The 23,822-nt window shown below is 35.5% G+C and overlaps 2 protein-coding genes across 2 annotated transcripts in view; one reads left to right on the top strand and one right to left on the bottom strand.

Moving 5' to 3' along the window:
* The first annotated feature begins 3,196 nt into the window (after positions 1 to 3,196).
* LOC125673765 (neuronal acetylcholine receptor subunit alpha-6-like) lies at positions 3,197 to 21,808 on the top strand. The gene is made up of 7 exons (XM_048910570.2): positions 3,197 to 3,659; positions 13,261 to 13,394; positions 16,842 to 16,996; positions 18,065 to 18,519; positions 19,009 to 19,095; positions 19,870 to 19,988; positions 21,114 to 21,808. The coding sequence occupies exons 1-7, from the start codon at positions 3,596 to 3,598 to the stop codon at positions 21,444 to 21,446; spliced, it is 1,347 nt and encodes a 448-aa protein (XP_048766527.1). The 5' UTR covers positions 3,197 to 3,595; the 3' UTR covers positions 21,447 to 21,808.
* The window catches only part of LOC125673761 (probable ATP-dependent RNA helicase DDX10), a 15,509-nt gene continuing 13,486 nt past the window's right edge, over positions 21,800 to 23,822 (bottom strand). The window contains exon 17 of the mRNA XM_048910554.2: positions 21,800 to 22,090. Within this exon, the coding sequence (XP_048766511.2) occupies positions 21,871 to 22,090 (220 nt within the window). The 3' untranslated portion in view covers positions 21,800 to 21,870. The remainder of the gene's footprint in view (positions 22,091 to 23,822) is intronic.

Genomic DNA, 23,822 nt, shown 5'->3' with positions numbered 1-23,822 from the left:
TTTAATATTATCTGTCTTAATGCTATTGTAATTTCCTTTTACTACTTTTATAACATGATGTATCATTTTTATTGTGTGCAGCGCTTTAGAGTGGTTATCTATAGTCATATAAGGCGCTATATAAATAAATATTATTATTATTATAATCGAACATTTTAGTTTTTGGTTGTCCATGAAGTAAACTGTGAGCTGCAGTACATTTCTTTAGGTCAGGGATACATTGAAGAACTGCCAGACACTGTTTGCAATGTTTTGTGTTTATCTTACTTTATCTGCCATGTTCTCACTTGCAGGTTTCCTGTTTCGACATATTTTATAAAACAAATAAGATTCATGATTGTTTGCTGTGTAAAATGGAGATATTTTTGCTGCTCTGTAAATCAAAGTTCTACGCTAGTTTCATCAAAAGACTTGATAGGTAATTTGCTCATTACGGGTTGATATTTGTTTGCAGTAGTCAAATTTAAATTTCCGAACCTATAATAATTTTTTAAAGTTTGAACGCGTCATTGATCAATATTGATTGTCAATTGAGAATCTCCCTGCAATATCCTTAGTGAATGATGCACAATGACAAGAATCTCCCTGCAATATCCTTAGTGAATGATTTACAATGACAAGAATCAGTGAGTTGAACTTGCATATCTATTTATGGAAGAAATAGATCTAGTTTTAAATTAGATAAACTGATAATAAGTAATAATTTCCTTTTGGAAAATAACATATAACGACAACATAAACCCGAGTCGTTTTGAGAACAGGCCGATCATAACTCGACTAGATTCTGTAATTCCTCAGAGTATACTTCTGAAGAGTCGAGTAGACTCAGTCGGCTTTGGGGTATTATGCAAAATGTTAAAATTATAATCAAGTTATACCATTAATGCGATGACCGGACTTGTTAAACTTCTATTGTAGCCCTACCCTGGCTCAGGGGTCATATTGTGAACACGCCTGAATCCGTACTACTAGTACATAGTCATTTGACAAACAGCGCCTTTGAAAAAATAGCCTTTATATTTCAACGTAAAACTTTAAACCCAATTGTGACACAAACTTAGCCCCCAGAGGTCATCATTTGATTAAACGTCAATACTTGATGCATATACTACATAAGGGTATTTGCATCTTCATTTTTTTTAAATTTCTTGGAAAGAAGACATTTAAAGACATGTCCTATTCCTTGAAAAAGAGTATGAACCTTCATTTGACCATATTTGAATCTCCTTCATGCGAGAATAGTTTGAAACTTTGGTCTAGTGGTTCTGAAGAAGATGTCAAAAATGTTAAAAAGTTCATTACGACTGTTACCATTCTGATAAGAAAACTCGCTTGAGAACATGGCACAGGCAAGGCAGTGAAGTAAAAGTATAAGAGCTGAAAACTTCTGTTACAACTCTTACAATACAATCAATTGTTTCGTTTTGCTTTGTCTTCTTACCGCATTCCCAATGATGTACAGTGCATCTTTATGTTAAAAAATCATCAAACGTAGAAACCCACTCTTGGTTAGCTGATAAGTTCAAATCATGTCGTGTGTTGTATTCTCTCGTAAAGATTCACGAATTTTGCGATTTTCAGATAACTTATAAAATTCCTAAATTAGACAATGTATACATATAGAGGTGGATTTTAAATTTTATAGACGAACACAGTAGTAATATTCTGAGATCAACCAACTGACTGAGGGTTCATTACGTAATCTGGCTTCCTTTGGTGTGTTTTGTCTGTAATGTCTGTACTCGTATCCTGTCCAGATTGTCTCTGTTCCTGCCCTGGTTATGCCCCCTGATAATCCTTCCCTTGTTCGTTGTAAATTGAGCCGAGCGCCCGTGGAGCCGATGGATGCGCTAAATTAGTTTTACATCATTTTATTTCCCTTAACTCTTTTTTAATTCCCACGACAAGTTTAAATGGCTTTCGGTAGTAAATTGTACATGACTGCTGAAATGGCACAGAGTTCGTGCCGTTCAGTTTCCGTGGACCATGGTGACTCAATGCCATCGCGTGACCGTTTAAAATCTTGTACTTTTATCAAATTCTAGTGGGCTTTGTATGTTGTCAACAGCCATCACACATCATGCACGGCTGTTTCAGTCCACAAATCCAACAATGAACTAAGTATGAGATTTTTTCTGAGGAATTACTTCTTATCAACCATCAATGGGACTTGTTTCTAGAAAGCACCTGTTAAGGCTTTGAAGGACTCAACTTCAATTACCATCTTGTCCACACAAACATATACATGTAAGATATATTGGCTTGTCGGGCGGATTTAGTGTTTGTCTGAACACAAATCATTATCTTATCCGCATAATCCCATATATACCTTTCGTACCCACCATTTGTGTCCACACAGGATCCAAAGAGAAGACACTTGCCAAGTGACGACTCCATGGAGCTAATTTAATTGTGGGATTTTCAAACAAAGATTTTCATGGTTTATGTTATATTTACTTAAACCTCTTAACCTTTATGAAAAATGAAAAAAGGGAAATGGGACACCAATTGGTCTGTCACCGTGTCAGTTTACATCCCCGCCCGTTGGTTGGTGTCCTGAGTATGACAAAGGCGTAGATTGTGTTTCGACACATTTGAAACCATTTATTCAATTTCCGGATTAGAAGCTATTCTAAGATTACCCTCCAAACATTTTAAAAATGTAATATTTTGTCGATCATGGTGATATACAATCAAGACTTCCATTTATCAACATGAAAGTAATTCCAAAAATTTCTAAAAGAGATAGTGATTTAAGACCAGAGGGCTGATGACGGTTCTAGAGAATGAAATTGATCAGAAGTGTTTCCACTTAACCCGCGAAAAATGCATTACAAAGGAATGTAAGGGCTGATTAGTGAGACATCGGATTTCGCTAGTATAGCCATTATCTGACTTCTGGAGAAAAAACACCAAAAAAAAAAAAAAAAAAAAAAAAAAAAAAAAAACGATGGAAAGTCCCTGCTGTAGGTAAAAATCTCTCAGCTGATGAAAGCATGATAGGCTTTGAAGTGCATGGTGCTTTCGACGAAGACTAGAAGTAGGCGATTGGGAGCTTGATTGCAGTTTCTTACCTGCTTCTTAAACTCATGGACAGTCTTCGTGAAATGAAACCGTACAAGATTTGGTGATATTTTATCGCCTGTGATTTACCAGACGACGAGGACCTCCCGCGGCGAAGCTGCGCGTGCCTCATTGACCACTCCCTCCCGTGGTGCCAAGCCAAACCCTCATTATCTGACAGTCTGCCATCAGAATAAGCACCGATAAGCTCACCAGCGCGACGGGAGCATTCCTACCGCCGCTCTCGTTACAGTCACGCCTCAATCGGAGTAAACTGTTTATATATACTTCTGTTTCTAAATACTACTTTAATGATGGACGCGGCAGGGGAGAGCAGGAGAGCACGGCGCAGAACAATTAGCGACAGTATAGGAACCCGTGATCGCTTGGTCGATTGCTGACTTCCGGAGTAAAACTCGATTCGATGTCAACCGCATCTTGAAGAGAGAAAAAAGTTGTGCGGTGTTTCTGCGGGATGAAAATGGATTCTTAGGGAAGAGTTCTTATTGCTGCGTTTTGGATTATTAGAAGGATGCATAGCTCTAGAAATATGTTTCCTGCTGTTATTCTGCTGATGGCCACTGGTCTGTCTGCAGGTAAGCCAGAATGAAATAAGGTAAAATCTCGTCTAATTCTCAAGCAAAAAGACCAATTTTTTAATGGAATTTTTTTAATTAATTCTTAAAATATTGAAGTCTTGAAAAGAAGTATGAAATAACAAAATCTCAATGCGTTGCGTGTTTAAGTACGAAAAAAATAAAGTATATCTGAGAGTATGAGCACAATAGACCAATCTCGGGCATAGATTGTTTCAAATAAGCACGAAATGAATAGATATGTCATGAACTGAACGATAAGTAATCCTAGAAACCAATTTACCAACACCCCGTCTGTCACTTACGCGGTATCTAGTGGGTTAAATCAAATACAGACGCTTCTAGTCGCCTGGAAAACATGTCCTTTCGGACAACTTTTCTTGTTGCTAGCAATTTTACTTCATTCCGTCGGGCCACTTATACTGTTCTAATTAATTGATTAAGTTCAAACTGGTTCTATAACCTGATAGCGCATTTTAGGGGTCAATATTGAATTGTTCATTGCAAATTTTAAATTTACGCAATTGAAAATAGAAAAACATAAATGATTTAACGTTCCGTTGTAGATTTTATTTTATTTTTTACCCAACTTTCATAATATTTGTAAAAAAAAAAAATTTAAAAAAAAAGTTGTCGACATTTTGCTGTTTCAGTGATACGCCACGATCCGTCTCTTTGAAAATGGACGTTAAAGGAAGAAATTAAATACATGTGAAAACACTGTTCCAATCTATAAACAATCGCAAAATAAACATTATAGAGTAACCCAGTTCTAATCAGTGTTAGGGGATAAACTTAAACAAAGACTGCCTTGATATGCCTGGGTACAGGAACTTCAAGGTAAACATTTACAAACATTTGATGAAGAGTATATATACGTACGAGACTGTATCAACGACGTTAATAACAATGTATCCAATAGATATATATAATGCTAAATAGCCCCCCCCCCCCCAAATCTCACACCATACAAATAGAAAATTTAATACGGTTACAATAAAAACAGCAAGGATGGTGTCATTGCAATCATGTAAAACACAACCAACCGTGACGGCAGCATCCATTGGTGCACTTTTCAGAGTAGGTTGTGTTTAAATAAACACAATGTGAAATCAGAGACACAGGTCAATCACCCCGAACCAAATGAGAACAAACGTCTGTTTTGATATAAGAAAGAATGAAAGATAGAACACATGGCAACTAAGGCCAGCTTATTCCTAATCGCCAGTCACCCGTGACGAACTTTACCTCTTTACGTAGCAGTATCTTTTGTTTTAGGAACTTAGTTTAATGACAAAATTTTTCTAACAATAAATGCCTGATGTCATGCAACTGACCAAAGAAGGAAATCTATTGAATAATTTGTGAAGATTTATTTACACAATATTCATGCGCCAAATGAACATATATTATCAAATTGTAAAGTCCGATATAATGTGTGCAATTAGAGCGCGCATTAATATACCTAAATAACAATGATTCTATATCAGACGTGACTTTAAATAATTCAAAATTACAGCGCATTCTGATTCCTTTTTCATCCAGCAATGGAAAAAGGTCTACAATTTTTAATGAGTTAAATACCTCTCTATCTCTAATTCAGCCGAGGGTGGTTTTATTTAGTGAATTAGAGAGTCCCAATGTTTTTATTTGGCGTTCCATTGTTGTTGTTTTTTTTATTTGCAGTCGATTTTCAAAGTACATTAATAACGCTAAAGGTTCGTTAGACCAGTAGCTGAATGTAGCGCCTTCTTAATGAACTTTCTGGGAAATCCACTTGACCGCGATACATGCCACCCATTAGGGACTCACTTGCCTGCAATTTTCAGTCCAATGGATTTCGATTTGTTTTAGATAAAAATCTACATCATTAAGGAGGCATGTTTACATTCTGACGTATTATAACTGTTAAAAAGATTTCAAATCCTTAATGATGTTACAAGACAAAAATATCAGTGTGACACCACAGTGCAAATACGCGTTAATGTCAGAAAGAAGACAGTTGTTGTCAGAAATTGTGGCGAATTACATTATACTGAAATATGGTTTTACAATATTATTAGAAATTACCAATGGATTTAGATATTTGATACATATGATTGTTTTGTTTGTTTATTTGTTTTTACATCCCTTCGAGAATATTTCACGCATTAAGACGTCACCAGCTCTAGGTGAAGTACCACAAATTCGGGTCCATGCTTAGGCGCTTACGGCCGTAGCATTGGGGTTCTTTAACGTGCCAATGCTTGACGCGTTGTGGGACTACCGTTTTTACATGAAAGTTCATATCCAAAAGACCCGTGATTCTCATTTCTAAATGCCGAGCGTTTGGCGGAGGAACAATCACTACCTATGTTTACATTTGAAGCATCCATGGCACGTGCGGGGCTCGAACTCGCGGTGTAGTGTACATGTATTATCTTACGGATCAAAGATAAGGGGTTATCATGGACCACCCGATATAGTGTAAACTAATGTTCATGAAAAAAATAGATAACTTAGTATATGATGAACCAGGGCGTCTACCACTAAAGCCAATAACGAAACTGGATCAAGTTAAAGTGGACTAGTAATAGCAACAACCACGCTCGCTAGGTGGCGCGTCATGTTCCATTTTTATTTCTACAGGAAAAGTGGGACGAGGTTCCACCCTATTTTTTACGAGCTAGTATGGATAAACCTAGAGCCTAGGAATGATGCGAAGTTGATCGTTCGGATCTAAAATAGCTATATTTAGCGTATCTCACGTGATTAGGAATATTCCAGAAAATCCCTTTGAGATTGAAGCGATTAAGCAGAGCGAGTATATGTAAACATTTACTTAACGGTGAAATACGCAACAAAGAGTGACATATTAATACATTTTATGCATGAATAAATTATACTGAGGTCAAACATGGACGATAATTGCCCGTGTTCATATAGTATTTGATTGATTTAGATATCCAAGGAAAGATAACTCCCATTATTAACGTACTCACAACGTACCGGTGGTATACAATAATACAATGTTTATACATTTCTGAATGATGAGTGAATCTTTATTTTCATTAGAATCTTTTCCATCATACTCGCAGACCAGGTCCCCATTCCCCTATCAGTGTCAATCTGTGACTGATAGCAGTGCGGTATCTAATTTGATATAGTCTAGAGGAAATTCGAAATATGGTAGTCACACAATAACGGAGCGGATCAAAGATCTTATTTTAATCAGATTGATTTCTTCCTCACTGAATTAGCTGGATTTTTAACGTTTAAAGAAAAGTGGGGTATGGACTGGGGGTTTAAAAATGCTATTTGCCAAATTTTCAACAATATTAATTACAAGGCAAGGCAAAAGGTGTCATAAGCTACAGATGATGCAATTTTGACTTGCAAGTTGCACTGCCACAAGTTACACTTAATAAGTGACTTACTTACAGATAAATAAAGTAACTTACAAATATTTTATTTATTTATTTATCTATCATTTCATTTCATTTTTTTTAATATCATGGTTTGTACTTGTAGAGTCATCGCAATAAAGGGACATTAATTATTAGTGTTACAAAAAAATCTGATCATGCAGTTTTTAAATTTCTGAATTTTGTAAAAATAAAAATAAATAAATAATACATTCTGATACCACTCAGCCCCCCGACTGGCCAGATAGTTCTGCTTCTGTCAGTTCTGATGCAACTAGCTCAGCCCCCAGACTGGCCAGAGAGTCCACTGTTTCGGTAAATTCTGATAATGATGCAACTCAGCCCCCCCCCCCCCCCCCCCCCCCCCCCGACAGCTCTACCAGAAGTTCTCGGAAAAGACTTGCTTGCTGTTGTTTAATAAATCAGTTTTCCTATTAATTGTACTTTTGCTCCTGTTCATCAGTTCATTAGGCTATAGCCCAATCTGATTAAATTTAAGATCGTTGATCCGCTCCGTATTCCTCTTCCTTTCCTGTATCTGTGAAGTCCAGAGGTGAGATATATTCTTTCCAAAACAACTAAGAATGTTCATGGAACAATTTAGTATTAATTGTTTTCCTTTTCTGTTGTATGCCTTATTTCAAGAAATAACTTTCAGGTCACTTTTTAATGTGAAATGGAACATTTTCAATTTTTGACAACCTGACGGTAGGGGTGTTTAAGGCCCTATACCTCATTTTCTGTAAGGAAGTGGAGTAAAAGGAATCCAGAATTGGATTCAGCATACTCAAAATTCGTAATTACACCTGCTTTTTATTGTTTTGGGTAATGGTGTTTCAAGAAATAAAGTTGGGTCACTTTTTGATGCGAAATGAAACATTTTCCGTTTTTGACAACCTGACGGTATAGGTGTTTGAGACACTATATCTCATTTTCTATAAGAAATTGGAGTAAAAGGAATCCAGATTTGAAATCAGCATACTCAAAATTGGTAATTACACCTGATTTTTATTGATTTGGGTAATTTTTAAAAAATGGGTGGTGGTTGCTACTAGTAACTATTCTTAAGGCTCTTTATGAGGGAATCCTAGCACGCAATGACATTACCGGTAGATACTAGTAATCTATATTGTACAATATTTTTCCACATACCTACATAATTGTGATATTATAAAACAAAGAATTATTGAAGTTTATAATAAAAGAATTTGAATATATTATATATATCATCGACATCCAAACACATAATATATATATATATATATATATATATATATATATATATATATATATATATATGTATGTATGTATATATATATATATATATATATATATATAGATAGAGAGAGAGAGAGAGAGAGAGAGAGAGAGAGAGAGAGAGAGAGAGAGAGAGCATCGGTATGACCAACTTGTATTTCTAAATGTTCAATTCCTTGGGTATTTGGGACGTATTTTTGATAAAATATGTAACTTCAGAGTTTATATATTTCTATGGAATACACAAATCTCGCATAGAAACCGTTTTTAAAAATGCCATATCACCGATTATAATATATATTATGATCGGTGATATGGCATTTTTAAAAACGGTTTCTATGCGAGATTTGTGTATTCCATAGAAATATATAAACTCTGAAGTTACATATTTTATCAAAAATACGTCCCAAATACCCAAGGAATTGAACATTTAGAAATACAAGAAGGGGGGTACCGGAAGTCCTGTCCACAAGCACCTGTGCTAAACACACAACCTTCGGAACAAAATACTCGTCGAGTAGCCATCATGTTGCAGATAAATTACAAAGAATATAATGGCGAAGATGAATTTAATTTAATTTTTTACACTTAATGATATAAGTAGGAAATATTTTATCACAATTATAGTGTTTTCAAACTGGTGAAATCGTTTTCGGCAAGTAATGTTAAAGATTAGTATCAAGTGAAAAATTAAAAAAAAATTGAATTCACATTTCACTTCCTCGTACTTACGAGATAATCATATCGTAATTATCTCGTAATTCTGAGAAAAGATATCGATTTTACGAGATTTTTATCTTGTAATTACGAGGGGGGAAACGTATATAAAGCCGAGCTGCACTGTTTCAAAGCGTTTGATTTGGTAAACAAGAAATTGTGCGATGGGAATTATTTTAACGATGCTAAGGATTTCAAAACAAAGAAATTCTGCACATAGCTTAGCACTATACTGATTCCATTCTACGTCTATATAAGAAGAGTGTAAAATTCTTTATACAGGATATTATATTTGTACTCGGTGAACAACACTATGAAGTCCTTTCATTGAATGATAGGATCAGTTACCTTTCATTGAATTACAGGATATCATTCCAGGTATCAGTTACCTTTCATTGAATTACAGGATATAATTCCAGACCTGTAGCAGTTACCTTTCGTTACTGTAATGGAAGGTAATCTTATAAAATGATGTAAAACATTTTTTAGGGTTTGAATATGAGATCTTTTCTCGTAATTTCGAGATAATTATCTCGCAATGAAAAGATTTTTTCTCGTAATTACGAGGTAGTATAATGTTACGTATTTATTAATTTTTTTTTTTACATGATTTAAAATTTGATTTTTAAATAAACAAATCACTTTTCCTCAAATGTGTTAGTAGTAAAGTGAATTTGTTATTATGTTGGCAATACTTGGATCTTGAATTTGAGTCCAGATCCCCCCCCCCCCCAATCTTTTGAAGATAAATTTTACAATAAAAGTGCCATTTTACGTTAAAAAAAAAAGTAAAATTTTAAATACCATAAAATTACATGGGTTGTTTGGTGTCTTTTATTTCTATTAAAGATGATCGTTTTTTAATTTTTTAAATCTCTGGTCTCGTGTACCTTGTGGTGGATATAGTGAATTATTGTTTTTTATCGTGTAAAAATATCACTAGGTATAGATAAGATAAGATAAGATAAGAGATAAGATAAGTTTATTCCAATTTTGGGCCCAGAGGGCATAACAGTAAGACATTTTATAAAGAAGGAAATTCAAAAAAGAAAGAAAGTTTACAACATTAACTACAGGTTACATAGACTGCAAACTGCATGTGGATGCAGCATGTTGGGGAAACAAGTACATACATATATGAATTGCTAATCATGTATATATACAAGTAGATGGACAGTATCAGTATTATACCAATATATGAATAATAAACTATAATGATTTTTAATGGTATATATTTCATTATAAATGTTGTTTAATCAATTACTTAGTAAATAACTTAACGGCATGTAATCGGTTTTCTTCTAAAGTTTGAATGAGTTATCATGTAAAATAATTTTCAACAGGCAAAAGTTTAACCATTTTACGTTTTTCCTTCGATTTTAAGTTTTTAATTAAAAGAATAGAAATACATTTCTAAGCTTTGGTCATTTCATTTCAATATCTTAAAAGATTTTTGTCTAATATATCTTTTTTTTCCTAATTGACATATGTTTCTTGAATTTAAGGTACAGGGGACAAAAATGATTCGAGTTTGGCAGACACAAAACTATGTTGATATGAGCTATATTATCGCTTTAAAATTTCTATGAGAGGAAGAAATTAGGTTTATCGTGAGAGCACCCACCCACCAATGATTTATGCGATTTCTCGGTTTGAATTTTTTGCGTTATTAGTCGATCAATCAAACGTCACATCTGAGATTTCTGTTGGGTGAAGAATCTGTTTGAAGTCGTCTGTATTTCCGATTTCTGTCCGGTGTTATGGAGTAATGACATGGTTTTCTTTACTGGGAAACAAGGTCATATAAATTCGCGTTGAAAATATCAGCACAAATAGACTTTTAGGTCACATGAGTCACTATGGACGATTTGTTGTTTCGTCGTCGCCCGTCGTGCTTTTTCCAATTCGTCTACAAAACTATATGGCCAATCTTCTTAAAGTTTGGCATGCATATGCATCATTTGTTAGATAAGGTGAACACAGTTCATGGTCCCGTACCACCTTCCTGGGAACTGAGCAGAGAAACTGCAAAGCCAAAGAAGCGCAATCTTCAAATATTCTCTTTCCCTTGGGACACCTTGCAAATGATGGAAATCATGAACGAGGAAACCTCTACAAAGATGAAGGCGAGACTTTGTGGATCTTCAGTAAAATGCACTGATTCAGAAGCTGCTGCGTGCAGTTATAATGAGTTTGGTGACCTCTCCGTACCAAACTTGTGAAGCCGATGACCCCTAGATCAGGGAATTGTAACATAAGTGCGTCTAAGAATGAACTTTAACTGGACATTAAGGGGCGATGTCCTTCTGATAAAGGTACACAGCGATCATATACTATGTATATTTTCTTCATAAACATGATTTTTCAACAAAAGAAAGTGGTGCAGAATGTATAATTTCTGTCAGAATCTATATGGCGCACAGGGAACATAGAATATCATCATCATTTTTTTTTTTTGCAATGGGGGGGGGGGGGGGCTTCTGATGATGGACAGCATATTTGTGATACAGGGTAGAAAAAGAACATCAATGCATTTACTTAATATACATGTAGTTAAAATGTTAATCGAAATGTTGTTAAACACATGGTATTTGTTACCATAAGTGACATGTTAGAGAAAGTTTTACCATTTGTTTGTTGTTCGTTGTCTCTATGCCGCATATTCAAAACGCGTGAAATGGGTGCTTTTGTCGAAATGAATAAAAACTAATTGTCTACAAGATGAATTTATACTTTTTGTGGAGAGTTGATCTCTGTAACACGGTAATTAATGCGGATTTGATTCTCTGTTGGAGGGTTAGTGTTTTGGGGGTGAGGCTTTACCCCTTTCATTGATTAAAACTGGAGATTTTTTATAAGATATATGACTGTATGACTTTTGTAAGAGTTTAGTAACATAACTATATTGGGACTAGATGACACTTTAGAAGTTCTAACTGTATACATGTAATTAGATATCACACTTCTCTCCTACAATACCTCGTCTTTATCGGGCCACTTCCTTTTTGATAGTATGGACTACTACTGAAAACATTTGCATGCCTATCTTCTTTATTTACAACCCACTTAGTATCTGTGCCATAGCTTAGAAATGGACAGTCAGCAGAACCTCAACCTTGTCACACTGACTACATATCCCTAGAGAATGTGTCTTGACCCGGAACTAAGGTCATAAGGCCAAGGTTAAGTTTACTCGTAAAAAAGAGTTAAGAGTAAGAAACAACGGTCCGCACTACTACATATAATATGGAGACATGAAAATCAGATGTTTTGTTTGCTCTAAGATGTTTAATGATCATGCGAACCAAAACTAAAGTCATTTTAGTGTCAAGGTCACTGATAAATTAAAGGTTAGAACATAGCTCTAGGCCTACACCATTACTTTGTTATTTCAATTTTAGTGCTTTGAAATGCATATAAATGTTAACATTATTATGATTTATTTACTAAAGCAAATGGTTAGATTAAATGATATATCAAATTCACCACACATCAATAAAGTAAGCATATTGGTCATTAGATCTAACATATGCGATTCAATTATCCGGACGCTTCATTTATCTGGACAATTTTGTCTGGATTAATGACGTTCCGCTGTATAGGAAACAATGTTTTATCTTGTAAATATCTGGATTTTAGCTTTTAAAATCTATTCCTCACATTAAAGAGGTTAAATCAATCAATTGTAAGTATGAAATTTACATTATCAAGGTTTTGTCAGTAAATAACCAACGTAGTTTTAGTTTACATGTATATTATTTCTCGGTTGACTTTTCAACTTGATAGAAAAACCTTTGTAATAGAAAATATAAGGAGTAAAAATGTTTAGATTGGTTGTATTACTAGGGACATAGAAACAACGGAAACATAAATAATATATATGCATATAAATCAAGATTTATCGCATATAATCAGCTTTATCGCATATGAATAGCAAGATTATCGAATCTAAATCAAAATTTTTCGCATATTAATTTCAAGATTATCGAACATAAATCACGATTTTCACATGTAGATAACAAGATTATCGAATACGAATCAAGAGTTAAATTTCGCATGAAAATCAAGATTTGTATAACATTGCAACGTTTTACACGCCATGTACAGTGTACCCATAAACTACGTGTATCCACGGAGTGCAGTATGGTAAATCCTAGTCTAAGACATTCATTAAATCTCATTCGAAATGCTTGGATGTTTATTTCAGTTTTACTTCATTACAGGGGAGGTAGGCAAAGAGGGACAACTGATCAAGGCCATGATGTCGAATTACGATGTTATGATCCGCCCCACAAATTTCACTAATCCCGTAGTTGTTGTGGCTCTCGGACTGGCAATGACAGAAATAGCCGAATTGGTAAATATCTCCGTAGGGATGTAATTTGTTCAAAAATTATTTAATGCTTTATTTTTGTATATATGCAAGATGACACATGTTGCACGGATAATATTTGCACAAAAATTTTCCACTCACTCCCACACTCACTTTCATACTGAAATTGCTAACGACCATAAACATACCAAAAGTAATAATCTAATTGTTCCACTCAACAGTTCAACAGTTTTCAGCAAAAAAAAAAAAAAAAAAAAAAAAAATTGTTTTCAAATGGTTCAATAAATCTTGGATATTTGGATCCGTTTTACTTATAGACAGTAAAAGTGTATTGCCCATTGAAGACAATGAAAAAGTGAATGACTGCATTGAATTTCATAAATGATAATCCACCAAACAATGCATTGTTTACATGAAAACCTATTCTTTTTGAAGTGGCATTTTATTTTTGATACCGTGTCCATAAGTTTAGTAATTATATGCAGCCAGGACTCCAGCATATGCTTTCAATAATTATTTGTTGCAGTCTATATCAGTTTTAATTTTCATCACAAAATCAAATTTTGTTACCACATCGTATCTCTAGAGACTTACAAAACATTAATAAGCCTGTCCACAATTGACAAACCTTTTAATCCGAGATATCTGAAAGTTGTTTAGGTTAACCGTGTATAGACCTACTGCTGTATATTTCTGGGTAACTAAAGAACTTCTCACACTTTGATCCCCAAATAGATTTAAACAATTCTATTCTCAGCATAGATACAACATTTTGCTTAGGGTTTGGTAAAGAAATAAATAGGTGATTAAGTTTTGGTGAATTCCGTGTTTTTGTATTAGTGACCCTACCTATACAGGATAAAGCACACCTTTTCCATTGCTGAATAAGTGCATAGAGTTTTGGAATTTTTAAATTATAATTTATCTCTGCAATTTTAGTTAGTCAAGAACAACTGAAACATTCACACCTAAATGGGGAGAGGGTGTTCACTCCCAGTCTAGCTTCTAATAGGGGAGAGGGTGTTCACTCCCAGTCTAGCTTCTAATAGGGGAGAGGGTGTTCACTCTCAGTCTAGCTTCTAATAGGGGAGAGGGTGTTCACTCTCAGTCTAGCTTCTAATAGGGGAGAGGGTGTTCACTCTCAGTCTAGCTTCTAATAGGGGAGAGGGTGTTCACTCCCAGTCTAGCTTCTAATAGGGGAGAGGGTGTTCACTCTCAGTCTAGCTTCTAATAGGGGAGAGGGTGTTCACTCTCAGTCTAGCTTCTAATAGGGGAGAGGGTGTTCACTCCCAGTCTAGCTTCTAATAGGGGAAAGGGTATTGAGTCCCAGTCTAGCTTCCATCTTACATGGTTTCAATAGCAATATGAAGAGAATTTGCAGAACTGTCAATAGTAAGGATGTAACCGCGGCATAAAGGCGGATTCCTTATCATTAACAGCAATACCTTTAATATCATTATTTCAGCACCGAGAAGAAAAAACATGATGCAAGGGGACCGGTCCTGACGACAGCCGCGTTGAATATCAAATTGTTCTGATAAAAATCTACTACGTAAAATAGATACTTTAAAGTTATCCAGCTAATATTTTCACCAAATCCAAAACAGTGAGGAAATTGTAAATAATTGACCATGATGTGGAGCCAAAGGCTTTTTAAAAATATATAGGAACTAAATGAAGGTCCGGATATATCGTGTAACTAGGTGTTTGACGTCGAATCATGTATTTTCATCAATGTACTTACCTTTCATGAAACCTTTCTGATTATCCTATGTTAATACATTCAGCGTAGATTTTATTCTTTGGCCAATGCAACCAGAAATCAATTTATAAAGATATTTAAGAGACATCATATGATCTCAAGTTTTATTGTTTATATTGAAATATCTGCTGAACTGTTTATGTAATATTACCTTAAGGTCATTCCTTATAAAATTCTACCGTAAATCCATCACTCCCAGTGGATTTATTGTTTTTCATATTCTTTAAAACTGATAAAATTTCATGTTCATCAATGAAAAGTGACGATAACGAACAGTGATCAATCTCATAAATTCCACAAAAAATACAACATTAGAGGTGGTCGATCGAGTGCCTAAGAGGAGTAAACATCCCCTGTTGACCGGTCACACTCGCCATGAGTTCCCTATCTTGATCAAGTAAACGGAGTAATCTTTAGTTAAAACAATTGGTATGAAACACGTCAGACAGCATTTGACCTAACGACAGGTTGTATTTGCAAACAAGATGATTATAACAACTTTAGAATTTGCGTTTCTTTCCAGATTGTTGGTGATGTTCTCTTATTATTTTGGAACATCATTAGAACACCAATAAAATCCACAAGTTCAGAATCAGCATTTTGAGAAACCTTTGATTACATTGCTCTGAATGATTGTTATCCACTCCTTTCTTAGGAATTTCAACCTTTTTAATTGTTTTAAGAAAATCATTAGATTCCAGTTGACAGAAATACGTGGCGCGTCTCTCGCCTTCCTTCATCCATCTTGCTTGTAATTTTTGTCTCCTGAGGTTTTCTAGAGAAGCTTGTTTTTCTTTCAAAGAGTTAAATCAATGTTTGTATAATTTTCCCCACTGTTTTGATATCATTCCCTAGCTTTTCTCCCAATTTTATCTCGTTCTCGCTTCTTGAAGGTCTAATATGATACACAGTTAAGCCCCTTATTTCTCTAATACAGAGAAGTAGTCAATATTAGTTGTTGGAATTTTACATTCAGTTTCTTGTAGATACTGTTTTAACACCTCGAATGGCTTTGTTTTACTTTATCAATATCAACTTTGCCACATTGCCCACAGCCTCTTTCGAAAGAATTGATTCTAAGGTCAATAACCACTGCTGAATGGTTTGACCTGTAACCAGATTTTATACAATAAAATTTAAAACACAATCATGTAGTCAGGGTGACTCTGCATCACTGGGTTATTCTTTCTCCTTGTGCACTCCCCTTTCTTCTGATTCATCCAAAACTTGAAACATATCGTAAGAAATCTGAAATATAACAATACATGTTTATAATTCCAATGTTATTTATTACAATGTTTCTAAACTTAAAAGTTAGGGTGAACTTTTCCCACAAAACGGAAATTCTTTTGCCAGGAAACCAGTGTATTAAAGGACGTTCTTACCACTGGAAACTAAATGTCAAAATTTGAGGTTCTCTAAACGACTTTTACTTTCCTTAATCGCAACTTCTCGGACCTTTCCCAGGGAAAATATTAATTTCTAGGAACAGAGATGAAGAGTGTTTCCTTGATCACATCAATATTATCAACAACCAAACAGTAAGCCCCAATGTTCTGACTAATAGTGTGGATTTAAGTTTGAAAATCCACTCTTACTTGAGTACAAGTTATAAATTAAAATAGTAATGTACAGCCAGGCACCTACGATACTTAATTTGACTATAGCAGTTTTCATAAGATGATTGATCAATAAATTTATTGTTTCAGCACGAGAAGGGCCAGATTTTTGAATCAGGTGCATTTCTCCGCCATCTTTGGGCGGATTACAGACTGGCATGGGACCCTTCGAAATACGGCGGAATAATGACAGTCCACATACCGGCGACCAACATCTGGAAACCGGATGTAGTCCTTATCAATAGGTGATGGCATGATATAAGAAATTTTTATGCCTCCGATATGGGGATTATTGCTCTTGGTCTTTTTCATATGTATGTCTGCTCCTAGGAGAACTGCGATGAGGCGTAAATTGTGCCCATTACTCAGAATGATACAGTAATATAGGATGACTGTGTTATTATATAGGGCTTGTTATTATATCTATATACATGTTTATCAGTCGAATATTTCTAACAGTATTTGTTACCCCCACAGTGAAAGTTTTAACCACAGTGGTTGACCATATACAAGTAACACCACAGTGAACCAGTGTTAAACTGGTCGCCGCAGCCTAGTGGTGAGGTTAGGTTGCAACCGGAAGGTCCAGGTTTGATGCTAGATCCCGACGCTGCCTCAAACCCAAGACGTTTAACATAGGTAGTGATTGTTTCTTCGTCAAGTGCCCGAAGTGAACGTCACAGGTCTTTCGGATATGACCTAAAAAAGGAGGCGTGGGCATGATAAAGAGCCTTCACTGCTACGGTCGTAAGCGCCAAGCATAGATCTATTTTTGACACTTCACCTACAACGGGAGACGTCTCTACACGAGTGAAAAATTCTTGAAGGGACGTAAAGCAACAAAAACCTCCTCTCATCTGTATGTCTGTCTGCAACTTGTTACTTTCCATACACCGAACATGGCAACGCTTGGCAACATAACGTTTCTCAAACACCGTTTTTTTTTTTATATATTGAAAAGATTATGTTTTCGTGTCACGACTAGTGACCTCCGTTTAAACGACCTTTAATTAAGTACCTGTCTCCATAACCCAATGTAAGATTCGAATCGGAGTCCTATAGGAACTGCCTTACATCCGATTCTCGAAATACGCGAGATATTGCATTCTATGTGGGTCGTGCAGAGAAAGAACGGAAAATTTAGGGGCGGGCACTCAGCCTTAACGGGAGGGCAATTCGATGTTTGATTGGTTTTAATTGTAAATCAAGACTAATTCTTTACACTTGCAACTTCCTAAATTTCGCAAGATTAACTTTGTGCTTATTTGTACTCGTGTCCACTCTTCTGACGAGTTTCTTTTCTTCTGATTCAGTGCAGATACTGTTATAGTGAAAGAGGAGCCTCTCGCCATTGTCTTTCATACTGGTGCCGTATTCTACAGCCCAAAGATGCGGCTCCGGGCACCTTGTAATCTGGATCTAACCAAATTTCCATTTGATGAACAAATATGTAAATTAACATTTGGGTCATGGACCTATGACAATTCCAATATTAATCTCACGCACTTTGCCCACGGTGTAAACGGACTGGATATAGAAGATCTGAGGTTCAACAGCGAGTGGAAACTAACAGAATCATTGGCGACACGGACAGACAAACAGTTCGAGTACGCCAGTAACAAGTTTCCTCTGATTGAATACTCGTTCCGATTACAGCGGAACCCTACGTATTACCGCCATGTTTTTATTCTCCCAGCTGTTCTGTTGGCGATCCTTGTTCCGTTTCAGTTCCTTCTGCCTCCGGATTCCAAGGAACGAATGACACTAGGTGAGCTGTGATGGGTTACTAGCATGTTGTTAAAATCTTTACCAGAATAGTTAAGTAAAGTGAATACACTACAACAAAGATAACAAACTACATATACCTATCTTGAATGATACATATGGGTGTCATTTCAACATTACTATGGCAGACCTAGAGGGTCCCCCCAACCCCCGATAGAAAATGTTGCCAAAAAGTTTGTCATTTTGGGAGCTGCAATGTAGAAATAGTATCATCTAAGGTAGAATACTCTTCCCACCGCTTGAAAAGCCCCATGCAATATATTTTGTTTTTCGTTTAATATTGTTCATTTCGAGCAATTGCGAAAATGTATTCGATTTCTTCTGAATTTAAACTAATAGCAGTCTGTTACGCCTAGAAACAGTTCTGTTCGAAATACACGTCTTCCATTTCACAAATTCAAATACTTCATGCATTGTGTTTAACAACTAATGTTTCATAGCACAAGATAAAGATGCCCGTGTTGATTTTCAGGCGCTACACTTATGCTGGGAATTATTCTCCTGTTGATGATGCTGCAAGAATTCCTGCCGGAGGCTCACCCAACCCTACCCACGTTAGGTTTGTTCAAACACCTCAGAATACAGTATATTTTCGTCTAAAATTGGGTACTTCAACTGCATGTACTGTTTAGCTGGTGACGTCTGGGGGTGAAATACAATTGGTCAACCTCAATCCCGAATAAAAAAAAAGTATTCATAAAGTACTTTCAGTCCTTACTCTAAGTCCTCTTAACGGTACCGCGGACACAGTGAGGGACGAGGAGGGTAGGGGGCTCTATACGTCGGTCAGTGCAGTTAAGAGCCCGGGGCCTCATGGTTAGGTAATTCAACCGACTTCTACCGGTTTCTTTTTTGTGTTTTGCATCGAATAACAAATAACGTGCATTACTGTCTGTGGGGAGATGGCGCGTCTTCAGTACCCCTTCTTAGGCAAAATATGAAAGTGATTGTGCGCTTGAAACTGTGGCGGCACCGATAGAACTTCTGAAATGCGATATCATACATCACACGGGACGGAGTAAATAGGTTATCTCTACACGCTCAAACAAAATAAATGAAGAAGGCTGTGATATTTCCTCAGACATAGCATATTACTTAGTGCTAAAATTAATGTGTTTATTGTTATTTCTTACCCTATCTGCCCCGCGGAGTTGTAATAAGGAACATCGATATTGCTTTCTTCATGGAGAGCGAATCTGACAGGTCGTTGAAGATAAAATATAGATGCAATATCAGATAAAGTGATTGTTTGATAACGGAGCAAATGGAGTGATATCTCTATTAATGGAATGGCGTGCTGTTTGATTTACCGATGTTTTCTTCACTTTTTTAGCTAGTTATTACAGCGTGACCTTGGTATGGATAGCCTTGTCAATGCTGGCCTCTATATGGGTCATAAACACACAGTCACGTGGTCCCAGAGGCAGACGAGTACCAGATCTGTTGCGACAAGTAAGTCAAAGCAGTTATGGATTCTAATCTCTATATATTTGTATATTAGATATCCCAGCTCATTTTCTTTTGATAAAATGTGCTCCCCGAAATTTTTTCGGGGGAGCATATAGTCTGTTGTGTTTGTCGGTTCGAGTTCCTATTCCCTAAACCTTTCTTCAGAAATTGATCACAAATATTCGTTGGGATAGGGACTTTTGGACCAAGGTCATTTCGAAAAGGTGAAGGTCACTCAGAACATACTTTATGAAAGAAAGTTCCTTATTTCAACAATTTTTGAACAAGTATTAATAAATCATATACATGTATTACACAAAAAAGTAACAGGCAAATGGTTTTCAGACCATTGTCACTCAAGGTAATTTGGTAAAGGTCAAGTTCACTCAGAACATATATATTACCTTATAAATGAAAAAAAAAAACAACCCACCTTCATTTCAACAATATTTCAAGTTACTGATCTTTTGGAACTAGGTCTCTCAAGGTCATTTGAAAAGGGAAAGGTCATTCAGAACATATACCTTAATTGAGCAAAAGGTTCCCCATTTCAACAGTTTTTGATCATATATCACACAAAAAAGTAATAGGCAAATGGCTTTCAGACAAAGGTCATCTTATAAAGGTCAAGGTAATTCAGAACTTACACACCTTATATAAGGAAAAATACCTTCATTTCTACGATATCAAAGTTATTGATGTCTCTCAATGTCATTTTGGAAAGGTCAATGTCACTCAAAGATTATACTATATCCTTAGTTTTTGAACAGGTATTGATCATATATCACACAAATAAGTAATAGGCAAATGGTTTTTAGACAAAGGCCACTCAAGGTAATTTTGTTAAAGACAAGGTCACTCAACATATACCTTGCATATGAAAAAACCTTTATTTCAACAATATTTTTGAGTAATTGATCATTGTGCGAGTCATTAATCATATGAATTCATTGGTTATATGCAGTTCCGGGAACATCCATCAGTTTTACTGATATTCTTGTTTTTTATTTAAAAAAAAAACGAAACTATTTACTGTATTAATAGACCTTGATTCCTCTGAAATTTAACACTTCTGTGCGATCCTTACTCCTAAAATAATAATCACACTGATATTTTAATTTTTTTCAGTGCTTCTTACGAGGACTTAGACGACTAGTCTGCCTTGGTGACGATAGTTACTTCCCTTTAAATGATATAGACACTCTTACAATGAAAGCCCTGGATATTCCCCATGTAGAGCCCATTGTTAAATCAGATGTTACTGGTAATCAAAGTAAGCTGGAGAAGGACGTGGAGGAAATATTACGTCACTTGCAGATGATGATCATTTGTACAAAAGCTACGCAAGTGCAACAGGAAGTACAAAATGAGTGGCGGCAGGTGGCACTCATTCTGGACAGAATTTTGTGTTTCCTATTCGGGGCCACATTCCTTTTATATACTTTTGTTTTACTTGCTTAGTTGTTTTTATAATGGAGAAATTACTTGATAATCATTTGTATTGACAATCATGAGTGTTCAATAAAGAGTATACCAGGGTTAAAAAAAAAAAAAATGTCTCTGCGACGTCATTCACAGTATCTTCACGAATCTGTGGGACTGCACACTTGATATGCATGTTGTGTTACTAAATTTCAGGTACTACATGACCAAGAAACAAAATTAATCAAACTTGTGTGAAGTGATCAAATGACAATGTTACACTGAAATGTATAATACGGACATCTAACAAAGTCGTTGATCTGTGATAAAGCTTGTTCTAGCGACCATGTAGAATTGGCTGTATTTCCTTTATGAAGAATAATACAAAATTTAAAAGCTTATTATATTTTTATTTTTTTTTTATTTTCTATAATATTCTCCAAAGAATGCGTATCATTTTCTATCACTTCTGCAACAGTTTTAGGGCTATTGCCTCATCATCCTGTAGACTGAGTCCAGTGTCCCTATCATCTTCACTGCCCTGTCCATCTTCACTGTCCTGTCCATCTTCACTGTCCTCTTCTTCACTATAATCACTTTCACCTTCTTCATTGTCATCATCATCCCCTTCTTCATCACTACTTTCATCACTGTTCACAACCAGTCGTCTTTTTTTGAATGGTCTATTATTTGAAATAACAAAATGCATATTTCAAAAGTTTTGTCAATACAAATTAAATCATTAAGCATCAGCAATATTTATATATATATATATATATATTTTTTGAAATAAGACTGTTTCTGGTAAATGTGACAAACTTTTCAAAACTGTATTGTAGCAAAGCATGAAAGGGTAATGAAGTGAACAAAGCAATTAAAACAACCTGAGTCCTCTTGGCCCTCCTGTTCTTCATCAGAAGATTTTTACAACATCTTTTCCTTCTCTAATTCTATGATAAATTTTGACCCCAACCCAGGTGCATGGGGTTGTGACTTTAACTCAATTTGAATCTAAACAACATGGGGATACCTCAAAATGGCCTCGCTGTTCTGGAGAAGATTTTTAAAGAAGATGTCTCCCCTTATATTCATGTTTCATGTAAAATCTGATCCCTGATTTTAGCCCCATCCTAACCCAAGGGTCCATTAAAAAACCTGAATTCAGAACATTTGCATATTTATACATGTATGGTATAGTGTGGCCTTACTAATTCCTATATATTCTCATGTAAAACTTTGATTCCCTATATATAAACAAACCCTAGGCAAATATGAATCTGCACCACATTGGAATGCTTGCATATTAATATATGAATCTGCACCACATTGGAATGCTTGCATATTAATATATGAATCTGCACCACATTGGAATGCTTGCATATTAATATATCTAATCAGTAGTCCCTAATAAGAACATTTTCAAAGATTACAATAATTAATGTAAACCTTGGATCCCCTATTGAGGCCCCTCCAACCCCCATGCCATTATTTCAAGGAAATTGAATCTGCCGAGCCCAAGGATATTTGCATAATAATGATGACAAATCATGACAGCTGGTCTTGAGAAGATTTTTATATAAAATTTCCGATCATATTGCCATGTATAAATTTTATTTCCTATTGTGGCACCATCCTAATTCCCAGGACTATGATTTGAAACGGAAATCTGCACTTACTGAGAAGGTTTGCATATTGATATCACTAATCATGGCCCTGCTGTTCCTTGAGAAGATTTTGATTTTTAAAAGATTTTCCCCTATAAATTCCCATGCAAAACTTTTCCCCCTATTGTATCCCCTGCCCCAAGGCCACAATTTGAATCTACTTTGCCGTAGAATGATTGCTTATCATTATGACTAATTATGACCCTGCTGTTTTTGCAAAGAAGATTTTTAAACATGTTTTCCATATGTAAAACTTGTACGGTACCAATTTTGATGCACCAGATGCGTATTTCGACAAATAATGTCTCTTCATTGATGCTCAAGCCAAAATTTTAAAAATTCGAAATAACAATAAACTTGTAAGAGCTAAAAAGAAAACTAGAGTGCCAACAACTGGAGCCAAATTCGTCCAAGGATAAGAGCTATGCATGAAGGAATAATCCTTAATTTTGAAATGAATTTCTAAATTTTATCCCAGCAATTAAATATACATCCGTATTTTCAAGCTTGTAACGAAGTACTTATACATGTATATACATGTATACCCATGTAAAACTTTGAAGTTCTTATCATGGCCTTATCCTACCCCCAGGGTCATTGATTTAAACAACTTTGAATCTGCACTACCTGAGTGAGGATGCTTGCAAATGAGCATGACTATTTATGGCCTACCTGTTCATCAGAAAGAAAATTTTCATTTGAAAGTTTTTTTTACTATATATTTCTATGTAAAACTTTAATCCCCTAGTGT

The sequence above is a fragment of the Ostrea edulis genome, chromosome 3 (genome assembly GCF_947568905.1).
Source record: "Ostrea edulis chromosome 3, xbOstEdul1.1, whole genome shotgun sequence".
Taxonomy (NCBI): domain Eukaryota; kingdom Metazoa; phylum Mollusca; class Bivalvia; order Ostreida; family Ostreidae; genus Ostrea; species Ostrea edulis.
Note: the sequence above shows the minus strand (reverse complement) of the source record. Positions and strands in the feature narration are given on the sequence as shown.